The following is a 14909-nucleotide window of genomic DNA, read 5'->3' on the forward strand; positions in this document are numbered from 1 at the left end:
CAATGTAAAAACAAGCTTATATTTTGGGTTCTGATGCGGTAAGACAATTTAACTAAGCTCACGAGGCATTTAAGTTATGTTATTCAAGAATTCGATGGGTATATGTATTTTTAAGTTTTAAAAAATCGTAACATTTGCAATTGCCCCTTTTAGCGTTTGATTGCCAGCTGAACGTTGTGGTAATGTCTCCCTCTAGTGCTTGTTACACATAATGCTTGAGGTGAAGTAAACGTTTTTGATTAAGTTTCAGAAACAAATTGATAAGATGCAAATGTTGAATTCAAGGTGAATGAGGAGGAGGGGGGGGGGGGCAGCAATGATTATTCCATTTGTGAAAATGTTATTAAACTATTTTGGTTCGGGATTCTGTTTTGCAAAGAACGTATTCGTATGCTGGAAACATTTAAAATCCATCTGCAGGTTTATATGAAGCGACTCATCTGTGCCATTGTAAAAATCATTAATAAAGAGAGTGAGGGTGGCACCGGGTGGCGCTGTTGTCCAGGATGTTCAGCTATATAGAATTCCAGGCGTAAGCAATCGATCACCAATATGGGCTGGCTGCTGTACCATTCGTAGTCTCTGCACTTTGCGCTGCACTTGAGGTTGGACTAGAAAACCGTCTGCAATTGCAACAAAGTATCTAAAGGTATATTTTGCAACAAAGAGGACGATGGCAACATCCGTGAAATTGAACACCGGTGCAGACATGCCGATTCTTGGTCTCGGGACGTGGAAGGTTTGTTCTAAATTTAGAAATGATCCCCTTTACTTGTATTTTGCCAAGAAAGCTAGCTATACTGCTAGTTAGCTAGCTAGGTCCAACTTTTTGAGTTCTTTGGTCTTTGAGCTAGTTAGCAACTTTGGAAATTACAGAATGGTATGCATTTATGACATATGAATACGTAGCTTTCTCTCTTCCGTCATGGAACTGTAATATATTGTCAATTAACGTTACTTTTCTCTATTTAGAAAGCCCTCGACAATAAAATAACCAGGAGCCAGCTGCAATTCCATAAAATGAGCACTGAGATTTGTTCGATTTTAGATTTTTTTTTTATATAGCCTGCACTGTATTGTCAATATTAGCTAGTCAAGATATGTGAACTCGTACGTTTTTAGGAACAGGCAATAGACCCCATAGTTTCTGTTACAATAAAGCTTTGTTTAGCCTTGGTCTTGTGATTTGTCGTTGAAAGGCTGCACCCATTTCCTCATAGCTGTATCATTAAAAGTCACAAATCCCCTTTGTGCAATATCTTGTGATCAAGTCTGTATACATTTGAATCCACAAGGGACATTTGCAGGTTACTGCATTATATATATATATATATATATATATATATATATATATAAATAAATGCAGTATTTTATTGGACCATCCTCCAGTCCCTCTTTGGAGGACAACATTTTGTTTTTACTGCTTTTTTTGTACAATTTACGTACATTAACTTTTTTTACACAGTAGTTACATAACTATATTTTGCTATTTGGCACATTACATCTGGATACATAGTACTTAAACACATCCGATAGAGATATTACACATACATATATATACCCACCCACCCCTTGGCTTTTTCCACATTTTGTTACATTACAACCTTATTCTAAAATTGATACGTTTTTTTCCCCCCTTAATAATCTACACACAATACCACATAATGACAAAGCAAAAACAGTTTAGACATTTTTGCTCATTTATATTTCAAAAATGAAATATCACATTTATATAAGTATTCAGACCCTTTACTCCGTACTTTGTTGAACCACCTTTGGCAGCAATTACAGCCTTGAGTCTTCTCGGGTATGACGCTATAAGCTCGGCACACCTGTATTTGGGGAGTTTCGGACTCTTCTCTGCAGATCCTCTCAAGCTCTGTCAGGTTGGATGGGGAGCATCGCTGCACAGCTATTTTCAGTTCTCTCCCGAGATGTTTGATTGGGTTTAAGTCCGGGCTCAGGCTGGGCCACTCAAGAATATTCAGAGACTTGTCCCGAAGCCACTCCTGCGTTGTCTTGGCTGTGTGCTTCAGGTCGTTGTTCTGTTGGAAGGTGAACCTTTGCCCTAGTCTGAGGTCCTGAGTGCTCTGGAGAAGATTTTCATCAAGGATCTCCCTGTACTTTGCTCTGTTCATCTTTCCCTCAATCCTGACAACTCTCAATCCCTGCCACTGAATAATATTCCCACAGCATGATGCTGCCACCCTCATGCTTCACTGTAAGGATGGTGCCAGGTTCTCTCCAGATGTGACGCTTAGCATTCAGGTTTTCATTAGACCAGAGAATCTTGTTTCTCATCTTGTTTCCTTTTGGCAAACTCCAAGCAGACTGCCACAAGCCTTTTACTGAGGAGTGGCTTCCATCTGGCCACTCTACCATAAAGGCCTGATTGGTGGAGTGCTGCAGAGATGGTTGTTCTTCTGGAAGGTTCTCCCATCTCCACAGAGGAACTCAAGAGCTCCGTCAGAGTGACCATCGGGTTCTTGGTCACCTCCGTGACCAAGGTCATTTTCTCCCGATTGCTCAGTTTGGCTGGGCAGCGAGCTCTAGGAAGAGTCTTGGTGGATCCAAACTTCTTCCATTTAAGAATGATGAAGGCCGCTGTGCTCTTGGTGACCTTCAATGGTGCATAAATGTTTTGGTACCTTTCCCCCAGATCTGTGCCTTGACAAAATCCTGTCTCTGAGCTCTATGGACAATTCCTTCAACCTCATGGCTTGGTTTTTGCTCTGACATGCACTGTCAACAGTGTGACCTTATATAGACATATGTGTGCCTTTCCAAATCATGTCCAATCAATTAAATTTACCACAGGTGGACTCCAATCAAGTTGAAGAAACATCTCAAGGATGGCCAATGGAAACAGGATACACCTGAGCTCAATTTCGAGTCTCATAGCAAATGGTCTGAATACTTATGTAAATAAGGTATTTCTGTTTTAGTTTTTTTTTATACATTTGCAAAAATGTATAAAAAACCTGTTTTAGCTTTGTCATTATGAGGTATTGTGTGTAGACATTTGTATTTAATCAACTTTAGAGTAAGGCTGTAACATAACAAAATGTGGAAAAAGTCAAGGGGTCTGAATACTTTCTGAATGCACTGTATATAGTATTTTCAGTCACAACATTTATAGATCATGGTATTTTGAACCCACCCCTCAGCTGCTCTCAGCCCATTCCACCTACTGTATCTCTGTAAACCACCCTCTTATGATTTGTCAGCCCGGAGGTGACATTGAGATCCTACTATTACAATGGGGGGCTTACTGGATATCCTATCTAAAAACATTGACCCCTAGTGGTCTGAATATTGACTTTGATCTCAGGCCTTTCTTATAAACAATCGTTTATTTTATGAACAAGTATTATATATTTTACAGCTTATTAGCATAAACCTAATATGTTCCCCCTGTTGATGATGCTCATTATGCATTAAGGTTGAACCAAAAGATTATATGTAACAAATATAAAATGAAATACGAAACAACTAAATATGTGAAATTGAATTATAATATAATAATAATGTATGTTGATGCAAATATTATGTACAATATTCAATTATGTTTCTATATGATAACAATAGCCTAATTTAATATGCCATAAAAATATATACATTTTTAACAGTTTCACTAATTAATTCTAATAAACGTCATCATTATGACACACCCCTCACTATTGTCATTAGTTGCACTAATTGCACTGTTTGTCTCCATAACCTGGTTCAAGTACTCATGACATTGCCCTGAAGAAGGCACCGTGATGCCGAAACGTTGGTAAATACCCAATAAATTACTGGGAGTTTATATATGGAGTCTGAGACTCTATTTATTTTGATAGTTAATAGTTTATTTGCCTTTAGTCAGCACCTCCACACAAACTACTTTTTTCTGGGTGTGTGCCAGCTAATGTTTTTTATGTTGAAAATTCTAAAATAATTTGCTGCGTTTTTTCCATCCAGTTTTCTTTTTTTGTAATACACTGAGTGTTCAAAACATTAAGAACACCTGCTCTGACCAGGTGAGAGCTATCATCCCTTCTTGATGTCACTTGTTAAATCCACTTCAATCAGTGCAGATGCAGGGGAGGAGACAGGTTAAAGAAGGATTTTTAAGCCTTGAAACATGTCTTGTGTATGTCTGCCATTCAGAGGGGGAATGGCCAAGACAAAATATTTAAGTGCCTTTTGAATGGGGCATGGTAGTCAGTGCCAGGCACACCGGCTTGTGTCAAGAACTGCAATGCTGCTGGGTTTCTCAACAGTTTCCCGTGTCTATCAAGAATGGTCCACCATTCAAAGGACATTCAGGCAACTTGACACAGCTGTGGGAAACATTCGAGTCAACATGGGCCAGCATCCCTGTGGAACGCTTTCGACACATTACAGAGTCAATCCCCAACGAATTGAGGCTGTCCTGAGGTGCAACTCTATTAGGAAGATGTTCTTAATGTTTGGTATACTCAGTTTATATTACACTTGATCGTTCTTGAGTACGTTTCTCCAGTTCTTTTTGTTTTTCTTCTAACTTATTCTGTGCCTCTTTTTAATTTTTTTGTGCTTTACCCCCCTTTTTCTCACCATTTCAATCATGTCTCACCTCTGCAACTCCCCAATGAGCTCAGGAGGCGAAGGTCAAGTCATGCATCCTCCGAAACACGACCCACCAAACCGCGCTTCTTAACACCCTCCCGCTTAACCCGGAAGCCAGCCGCACCAATGTGTCAGAGGAAATACTGTTAAACTGACGACCAAAGTCGAGGAGTCGCTAGAGCGCGAGGAGCGAAGTAACGCCCCGCCGTATCCGTAACGCACCTTCAGCGTCCTAAGCATGCCTTCAACTGCCGATTTGGCTACTGAAGATCTTGATAATGTTGTAGTTGAATCATTTGAAAGAATGAATCATTCAGTTTCCTGCTCCCTCCTCTGTACCAGTCCCCTCCAGGTAAAGTAACTGATGCGGTGAAGGCGGCCATAGCTGCAGGCTATAGGCACATCGATGGGGCCTTCATCTACCAGAACGAGACCGAGGTGGGAGAGGGCGTTCATGCCATGGTCAAGGAGGGGGTGGTGAAGAGAGAGGAACTGTTCGTGGTCAGCAAGGTGAGATACAATGTCACTGTCTGCAGTACAGTTATCTGGTCTCAAATTTGTACCACTGGCATTGCAGTGAGAAGTTGAACCACACTCTTAATATGCTATTTAAAATGACGAACTTGATATCAAGGCTATATGATTGAGATGATCAAATCTTGGCTAGTGAATTTGTGGTTTAGATTGAATTGAGGAAATTGGGTGGTAGTTACGCAAGTCAAGCTTGTTCTCTTTGCAGCTGTGGTGCACATTCCATGGGAAGTCTATGGTGAAAGAAGGCTGTCAGAAGACTCTCAGTGATCTGAAACTGGACTACCTGGATCTTTATCTGATACACTGGCCCATGGGATTCCAGGTGAGACTAATATCATTTTAACACTATCTCACTTATAGCTTTTTTTTGCTCCAGTAGGCGCCATTGTTTCATGGCAGGGGTGTTCAAATCAAATCCTGCAGGTGTGGAGTACTGCTGTTTTCTGTTCTACCTGTTAATGTCCAGGTCTTAATCAGTCCCCGATAAGAGCGGAAGAATGAAAATCAGCAGTAGAACTGGCTTCAAGGTCCAGATTTGAATTCCCCAGGTGTATGGTGCTGTAAGAGGAGTGTCTAATGACTTTTATAATTACTATCGTTGTTGCGCAGCCGGGAGAGGACCTCTTCCCTACGGACAGCAATGGAAATAATATCGACGATGGCTCCAAATTCCTGGAGACATGGGAGGTGAGTCAGTGCGAGAGGACGCGTCCTCGAAGACACTATAGGACACTGTACAGTTCTCTTCAATTGAACATCACTTCAACTGGGTTATATTCATTAGACATCAAACGGACTGAAACAGGGACTACCTGGTCCAATAAGAAATGCTCAATTTTGTTTTCCGTTGAGTTTATTGTAATATTATATCACACAATGGGGATGCCATGTTGTCCTGTATACTAGGCTATGGAGGAGCTGGTGGATGCTGGACTGGTCAAGGCTATCGGTGTCTCCAACTTTAACAAAGACCAGATTGAATCCATCCTGAACAAGCCAGGCCTCAAGTATAAACCTGCCAACAACCAGGTACTGACTTTCCTTCATTACTGAATGAGTGTTTACTGATGGCGATAGTCACTCAAAAAGCTTGCATGCCTGGGGTCAGCATAATAGATTGTGAAGCACACAATGCTGATCCTATATTCTTATGTGACGTTAATTGTATCTTGTATCCCTCAACCTTCTTCTAAATTAGACTTTTCAGGACACTGATCACCCAACGCTCGTTTTAAACCCTCCCTCAAAGGACAGAGGCCTCATTGTCAATATCCCTGCCCCGTTGTCTTATTCACAGTGACCGCTCGGTCAGATAAAGGCCTGTTTAGTGCCTTTTATAGTCAGCCTCTTTCCCTGAGGCAAGGCAGCGATGCTTTGGTGACCTTCTATTCCTGCTGTTTTCCAGGCACATCTATCCCAATAGACATCCTGATTAACGGGTACATATCTATCTGGTTATTTGAGTGGACAGACCCCCTTGTGCTTTCTATTGTCACCACACTGAACAGCTTCCCGAATAAACAGCAAAACTCTATTGGGCTTATTTGACCGTAATACACAAAGGGTCTTAATTCAAATAAATGTTTTTTATTTGTAATCCACCATATAATTCTGTATCTTTATCAAGGTAAAATACCACCACAAATTCTCTTATAATACAGTACATCCCATGTGTTGTAATAAGAACTGTAGGTGAAGTTGAATAACCTCATTAATTCTTTCTACTGCCAGATTGAATGCCACCCCTATCTGAACCAGGAGAAGTTGATCAACTACTGTCACTCTAAGGGCATCTCCGTGACAGCCTACAGCCCCCTGGGTTCCCCAGACAGACCATGGTGAGGCCGTATACTTCAACTAATAATACCTGAGAGATATACATGAGATATATATGAGTATACTGAGTATATTTCCATGACAGCCTGACCAGGTGAAAGCTATGATCCCTTATTGATGTCACTTGTTAAATCTAATATTTCAGCTCAATGTTAGGAAGGTGTTCCTAATGCTTGGTATAGTCGGTGTACATTCACCTTGTACATGAATTCTGAACATACACAGCCATTTACAGTTGTCCCTGTGAAAAGATTGTAACACAGTGTCAATAACAGGGCCAAACCAGAGGACCCTTCTCTGCTGGAGGATCCCAACATCAAGGCCATCGCTGAGAAGCACAAGAAGACCTCTGCCCAGGTACAATACTCTTTTTAAAATGTTTTATTTAACTAGGCAAGTCAGTTAAGAACAAGTTCTAATTTACAATGATGGCCTAGGAACAGTGGGTCAGCAGCATACCACCCTGCATACCACTGCTGGCTTGCTTCTGAAGCTAAGCAGCGTTGGTCCTGGTCAGTCCCTTGATGGGAGACCAGATGCTGCTGCAAGTGGTGTTGGAGGGCCAGTAGGAGGCACTCTTTCCTCTGGTCTAAAAAATATTCCAATGCCCCAGGACACTGCCCTGTGTAGGGTGCTGTCTTTCAGATGGGACGTTAAACGGGTGTCCTGACTCCCTGAGGTCATTAAAGATCCCATGGCACTTATCGTAGGGGTGTTAACCCCGGTGTCCTGGCTGAATTCCCAATCTGGCCATCAAACCATCACGGTCACCTAATAATCCCCAGTTTACAATTGGCTCATTCATCCCCCTCCTCCCCCCTGTAACTATTCCCCAGGTTGTTTCTGTAAATGAGAACGTGTTCTCGGTCAACTTACCTGGTAAAATAACGGAGAAATAAAGAAGTAAAAACAAATTATTATTATTATTTTAAACTGTCTTGTTCAGGGGCAGAACAAAATATTTTGTACCTTATCAGCTCAGGGATTCGATCTAACAATCGTTCGGTTACTGTCCCAATGCTCTAACCACTAGCCCCTACTCTAATACCCTTTTCACACTATCGAGCCAACCCAAACCATACTGATGTTTTCTTTAACCTGGGATCCCATTTACATGTCCGCTTTCTTCTCTCCGTCATCCTCACTTCAGGTCCTGATCCGCTTCCATATCCAACGGAACACGATTGTGATTCCCAAGTCTATCACCCCCACACGTATCCAGGAGAATTTCCAGGTATTATTTCCCATAATTCTCCATTATTTGAAGAGGTGTGTCATCTGATTTAGTTCACGTGTGTGGCTGTGGGGTAATTGTCTTTTTGAACCACGCAGGTGTTTGACTTTGTGTTGAGCGACGAGGAAATGAAGACCATTCTGGGCTTCAACAGGAACTGGAGAGTCTGCCCAATGACAGGGTGAGGCCCCACGTGGTTTATTTTGACCAATGTACTGTATTTTACAGTATACACTCTCTCTGCAGAGGCTCAAACTGTTCAAATAAGTATTATGAAGTCAAATCATCATTTTAATGTGATGATGACAGCTATGTGTGTTATGCTGTTACTTTTCTTTGCATGCAAATATACTTCATGTTTATTTGATTTCTGAACATGTGAAAAACTGTACTGTCTCTCTGAATGGTGTTTTTTTTCCTTTTCATCCAGGAGCATGAAGCACAAGGACTACCCCTTCAATGCTGAATTTTAAGGAAAGTTACATCTGGTGCTATGACTTGGTTGAGATGTCTGTCCTCTCTCTGTTTAGATTCATTATTATTTATCCCTTTAAGACAATATGCATAAATAGCCATCCTTGAGCTAGTTTCTAGCGATTGACTGATTTAGTGTCTGTGTGTTTCAGTATTGTATTTCTCATGACATATACACTCTGACCTATGTTATAGCATGCTAACCTAGCATAATGCACAATGGTAATGGTAGGATTGAAAAAAAGCTTGAGGGTTTGGTAGGAAATCTGGAGCCTAGGATCTGCTAACGGGTGTTTGTGGCTTCTCACATGACCTAGTTTGTTTGTCTCTTTCGATTTGAGTCTCCAATGGTCTCTCACAAACTTTTTCATCCACATTTACAGGCCATATAATACCCATATGACTTTATAGAATTGATGTTAACCATAGGAATGCATAGTTCAACCATAGGAGCTATGTCATACCTGGTCTTACTGAAGTAAGTTACAGAAATATCACAATGGTACATGGACATTGTGTATGTGTATTACATATCAACTGTGAGATTTTTCATTTAAATCCATCTGTTTTTGTTTCAGGGATAAAAACAGCCAACGAGTAGAAAATTGGCATATAGACATAGTATAGACATAGCTTATCCAAATAGTACATTGACCTATATGCATTAAGATATTTTGTTGAACACTCCCTTCCATCAAATTCCTACTCATAGGAGCCGTTTTCCCTAGAAATAGTCATCCACACTACTTGCCTAACAGGATAAAGCACTTCTACTCATTGACTGACTCATGATGTGGGTTGAGACTGTTGTGAAATTCACAGTTCCCTTTTGTGAAAGTTTAAATACATTTTTTTTTTTTTTACCAATAAAGCTTTCTTTGCTCCAGTCATTGTGCAGTTGATAAGAAAATATTCATATATCTTGGTTGGCAGTTTAAATATATAGAAATACATGACATCTTAGTGCAGAACATCAATCAATTCTGGAATGAATCACATTTTACTGTGTAAATTGTCAATGTTAACATATTGTTTGAGATATATCTCTAAAGAGCGCTGTCTAAGGACTGATGAATAGAATTTCATATTAGAACAAGGCGCACAGGGACACCATGATTTGAAAGGCACTTTCCAACATGTAAGTACACTTACAACTGTGCAATATTTATAATAAATGTGTTTAAACTCTGAACAAGTAAAGGCAACACTATTTGTCACTTACAGTAAAGTCGGAAGTTTACATACACTCAGGTTGGAGTCATTGAAACTCGTTTTTCAACCACTCCACAAATGTCTTGGTAACAAACTAGTTTTGGCAAGTCGGTTAGGACATCTACTTTGTGCATGACACAAGTCAATTGTTAAGACAGATTATTTCCCTGATAATTCAATGTATCACAATTCCAGTGGGTCAGAAGTTGACTGTGCCTTTAATTAACAGCTTGGAAAATTCCAGAAAATGTCATGGCTTTAGAAGCTTCTGATAGGCTAATTGACATCATATGCCTCTTTGCTTGACATCATGGGAAAATCAAAAGAAATCAGCCAAGACCTCAAAGAAAAATGGTAGACCACAAGTGTGGTTCATCTTTGGAAGCAATTTCCAAATGCCTGAAGGTACCACGTTCATCTGTACAATCATTAGTATGCATGTATAAACACAATGGGACCACGCAGCCGTCATACCGTTCAGGAAGGAGACGCATTCTGTCTCCTAAAGATGAACGCCCTTTGGTGCGAAAAGTGCAAATCAATCCCAGAACAACAGCAAAGGACCTTGTGAAGATGCTGGAGGAAACGGGTACAAAAGTATCTATATCCACAGTAAAACGAGTCCTATATCGACATAACCTGAAAGGCCTCTCAGTAAGGAAGAAGCCACTGCTCCAAAACCGCCATAAAAAAGCCAGACTACGGTTTGCAACTGTACATGGGGACAAAGATTGTACTTTTTGGACAAATGTCCTCTGGTCTGATGAAACAAAAATAGAATGGTTAGGCCATAATGACCATTGTTATGTTTGGAGGAAAAAGGGGGAGGCTTACAAGCCGAAGAACACCATCCCAACCGTGAAGCACGGGGGTGGTAGCATCATGTTGTGGGGGTGCTTTGCTGCAGGAGGGACTGGTGCACTTCACAAAATAGATGGCATAATGAGGATGGAAAATGATGTGGATATATTGAAGCAACATCTCAAGACATCAGTCAGGAAGTTAAAGCTTGGTCGCAAATTGGTCTTCCAAATGGACAATGACCCCAAGCAGACTTCCAAAGTTGTGGCAAAATGGCTTAAGGACAACAAATTCAAGGTATTGGAGTGGCCATCACAAAGCCCTGACCTCAATCCCTTAGGAAATGCAATGCTACCAAATACTAATTGAGTTTATGTAAACTTCTGACCCACTGGGGGGAAAAAATTAAATAAATAAAAGCTGAAATAAATCATTCTCTCTACTATTATTCTGACATTGCACATTCTTAAAATAAAGTGGTGATCCTAACTGACCCAAGACAGGGAATTTTTACTAGGATTAAATGTCAGACATTGTTAACTGAGTTGAAATGTATTTGGCTAAGGTGTATGTAAACTTCCGACTTCAACTGTATTACATTACACACTGACATTATCAGTGGACGTTCTGTTTGCCTCCTGAACTTTTCTGTATCTCAAGAACAATGTCAAAGTATTGGTTGAATCTATATACAACTACTGGATTTCTCGCTGTATGTCCCCAGTGTTTTTCACAGACAGGAAGACGGGCACTACAGTATAGGAATGTGGGTGTCAGGTCAGTGTCCGTTCTGTCTTTAGCTCCAGTTCCACTCTGAGGTTTCAGTACTCCGCATGCAGAGGGAAGTCTTTGTGCTTGTTGCCCCTGCAGTGAGGAGGAGGAGGGTACGTCAGGGAAGAACAGGTAAAGAGGATAGTGGGGTTGAAGTCACCATCTAGACACTCTGGACTCACCATTCCATAGTGAATCCTCTCTAGTTCCTGTTGAAACTTTCATGTCTTCGTCACTCAACTCGAAGCCAAACATATGTTTGAAGGCGACAAAATAACCATGTAGAAGTGTGAAGGAACCAGTGGCTTGGAACCAGTGGCTTGAAACCAAAAGATTGTTGGTTCAAATCTGACATTTTCTCTTTTTAAGTACAATTCAACAACTGTCAATGTCAAACATATGAACCGGTAAAAGTGTGAAGGTCTCAGTGGCTCCCAGGTTAAATCCCTGCCTTGCGTGTAGGTTCAAAACAAATCTCTTGTCCGTTTGTGTACAACTCTCAATATGGGGTGATGGTTAACATTTCAACAGGACCCTAAGTACACAGCCCAGACAACTCAGGAGTGTTTTCGGGACAAGCCTCTGAATGTCCTTGTGGTCCAGCCAGAGCCCGGACTTGAACCTGCCACAACCATCTGTAGAGAGACCTGAAAATAGCTGTGCAGCAACGCTCCCCATCCAACCTGACAGAGCTTGAGAGGATCTGCATAGAAGAATAAGAGAAACTCCTCAAATACAGGTGTGCCAAGCTTGTAGTGTCATACTCAAGAAGAGTCGAGGCTGTAATTGCTGCCAAAACTGCTTCAACAAAGTACTGAGTAAAGGATCTGAATACTTATGTAAATGTGATATTTCAGTTATTTTTATTTATTTATTTGCAAAATAAAATTACAAACCAGTTTTGCTTTGTCATTATGGGGTATTATGTGTAGATTGGTGAGGGGAAAAAACGATTTAATACATTTTAGAATAAGGCCATAACTTAACAAAATGTGGGAAAAGTGAAGGGGTCTGAATACTTTCCAAATGGACTAATTTTAAATATAGGCACGTCTTCATTTAAACGAAGTGCCCACTTTTTCCAGGTGTTTTTCTCAATTTTTCTCTTTTCACAGGCGGGAGCCCAGGTATTTACCACCATGAGTTCTGACAGCCTTCCAACTATCCCGGAGAGTCAACGCAACTACATTCAGGAGCTGAGCTTGGGATCGAACCTACAATCCCGTACATCAGAGGTAAGATTCTTATCAGAGCCAACGGCACTTCCACACTTAGAACACTGCTCTTTGAGACACAGGCAAATAATTGTACATAAATCTATCAGCATATATCATTGTACTGTAAGGTTCTTTGAAGCTGTGTTAACCTCAACTTGAATGGACTTTCGTTGAAGATTGAGAATTTCATAAATCATGACAGGAGTAGCCATGGTTGAGAACAAGGTTTGTTCTGCCCTTTGTAATTCCCTATAGCTAGGGCCCTGAGTTTGGTGAAATCATGTGACATGCCTGGATTTTAACTTTTTCTTTTTAAGTGTCCCCTTTCCTTTTTCTGTCAGATGGTCCAGCACCATCCTCAGACGATTTCTTTCATTTTCGGTGTAATTCAATATTTCTGGATAAGGCATAAAATACAGGAACAAAACTTGCTACAGTTTGTCACTATTTTATTTGTATTTATTTTATTTCACCTTTATTTAACCAGGTAGGCAGGTTTAGAACAAGTTCTCATTTACAATTGCGACCTGGCCAAGATAAAGCAAAGCAGTTCGACAGGTACAACAACACAGAGTTACACATGGAGTAAAACAAACATACAGTCAATAATACAGTAGAAACAAGTCTATATACGATGTGAGCAAATGAGGTGAGATAAGGGAGGTAAAGGCACAAAAGGCCATGGTGGCGAAGTAAATACACAGTCAACTTAGTGTATGTAAACCTCTGACCCACTGGAATTGTGATACTGTGAAATAATCTGTCTGTAAACAATTGTTGGAAAAATTACTCTTGTCATGCACAAAGTAGATGTCATAACCAACTTGCCAAAAATATTGTTTGTTAGTGGTTGGATAAATTAATTTTAATGACTCCAACCTAAATGTATGCAACCTTCCGACTTCAAGTGTGTGTGTGTGTTTTATTTTTTTATTTCACCTTTATTTAACCAGGTAGGCAAGTTGAGAACAAGTTCTCATTTACAATTGCCACCTGGCCAAGATAAAGCAAAGCACATACAACAACACAGAGTTACACATGGAGTAAAACAAACACAGTCAATAATACAGTAGAAAAATAGGTATATATACAATGTGAGCAAATGAGGTGAGATAAGGGAGGTAAAGGCAAAAAAAAGGCCATGGTGGCAAAGTAAATACAACATAGCAAGTAAAACACTGGAATGGTAGATTTGCAATGGAAGAATGTGCAAAGTAGAAATAAAAATAATGGGGTGCAAAGGAGCTAAATAAATAAATAAATTAAATACAGTAGGGAAAGAGGTAGTTGTTTGGGCTAAATTATAGGTGGGATATGTACAGGTGCAGTAATCTGTGAGCTGCTCTGACAGTTGGTGCTTAAAGCTAGTGAGGGAGATAAGTGTTTCCAGTTTCAGAGATTTTTGTAGTTCGTTCCAGTCATTGGCAGCAGAGAACTGGAAGGAGAGGCGGCCAAAGAAAGAATTGGTCCTGGGGGTGACTAGAGAGATACACCTGCTGGAGCGTGTGCTACAGGTGGGAGATGCTATGGTGACCAGCGAGCTGAGATAAGGGGGGACTTTACCTAGCAGGGTCTTGTAGATGACATAGAGCCAGTGGGTTTGGCGACGAGTATGAAGCGAGGGCCAGCCAACGAGAGCGTACAGGTCGCAATGGTGGGTAGTATATGGGGCTTTGGTGACAAAACAGATTGCACTGTGATAGACTGCATCCAATTTGTTGAGTAGGGTATTGGAGGCTATTTTGTAAATGACATCGCCAAAGTCGAGAATTGGTAGGATGGTCAGTTTTACAAGGGTATGTTTGGCAGCATGAGTGAAGGATGCTTTGTTGCGAAATAGGAAGCCAATTCTAGATTTAACTTTGGATTGGAGATGTTTGATATGGGTCTGGAAGGAGAGTTTACAGTCTAACCAGACAGACACCTAAGTATTTGTAGTTGTCCACGTATTCTAAGTCAGAGCCGCCCAGAGTAGTGATGTTGGACAGGCGGGCAGGTGCAGGTAGCGATCGGTTGAAGAGCATGCATTTAGTTTTACTTGTATTTAAGAGCAATTGGAGGCCACGGAAGGAGAGTTGTATGGCATTGAAGCTTGCCTGGAGGGTTATTAACACAGTGTCCAAAGAAGGGCCAGAAGTATACAGAATGGTGTCGTCTGCGTAGAGGTGGATCAGAGACTCACCAGCAGCAAGAGCGACCTCATTGATGTATACAGAGAAGAGAGTCGGTCCAAGAAT

General features: G+C 40.7%; 1 protein-coding gene across 2 annotated transcripts in view; it reads left to right on the forward strand.

The window, feature by feature from the left end:
* Positions 1-459: 459 nt before the first annotated feature.
* The window catches only part of LOC110490236 (aldo-keto reductase family 1 member B1), a 40699-nt gene continuing 26249 nt past the window's right edge, over positions 460-14909 (forward strand). Inside the window, exons 1-10 of one of the 2 annotated variants that reach the window (XM_021563504.3) lie at positions 460-739; positions 4936-5103; positions 5333-5449; positions 5737-5814; positions 6034-6156; positions 6859-6965; positions 7239-7320; positions 8114-8197; positions 8296-8378; positions 8628-9557. In XM_021563504.3, the coding sequence (XP_021419179.3) occupies positions 674-739; positions 4936-5103; positions 5333-5449; positions 5737-5814; positions 6034-6156; positions 6859-6965; positions 7239-7320; positions 8114-8197; positions 8296-8378; positions 8628-8670 (951 nt within the window). In that variant the 5' untranslated portion in view covers positions 460-673 and the 3' untranslated portion in view covers positions 8671-9557. Of the gene's footprint in view, positions 740-4935; positions 5104-5332; positions 5450-5736; positions 5815-6033; positions 6157-6858; positions 6966-7238; positions 7321-8113; positions 8198-8295; positions 8379-8627; positions 9558-14909 lie in introns of those variants that run through there. The other variant, XM_090200323.1, reaches the window with a different exon arrangement.

The sequence above is a fragment of the Oncorhynchus mykiss genome, chromosome 15 (genome assembly GCF_057628025.1).
Source record: "Oncorhynchus mykiss isolate SJ-2025 chromosome 15, ASM5762802v1, whole genome shotgun sequence".
Lineage (NCBI taxonomy): Eukaryota > Metazoa > Chordata > Actinopteri > Salmoniformes > Salmonidae > Oncorhynchus > Oncorhynchus mykiss.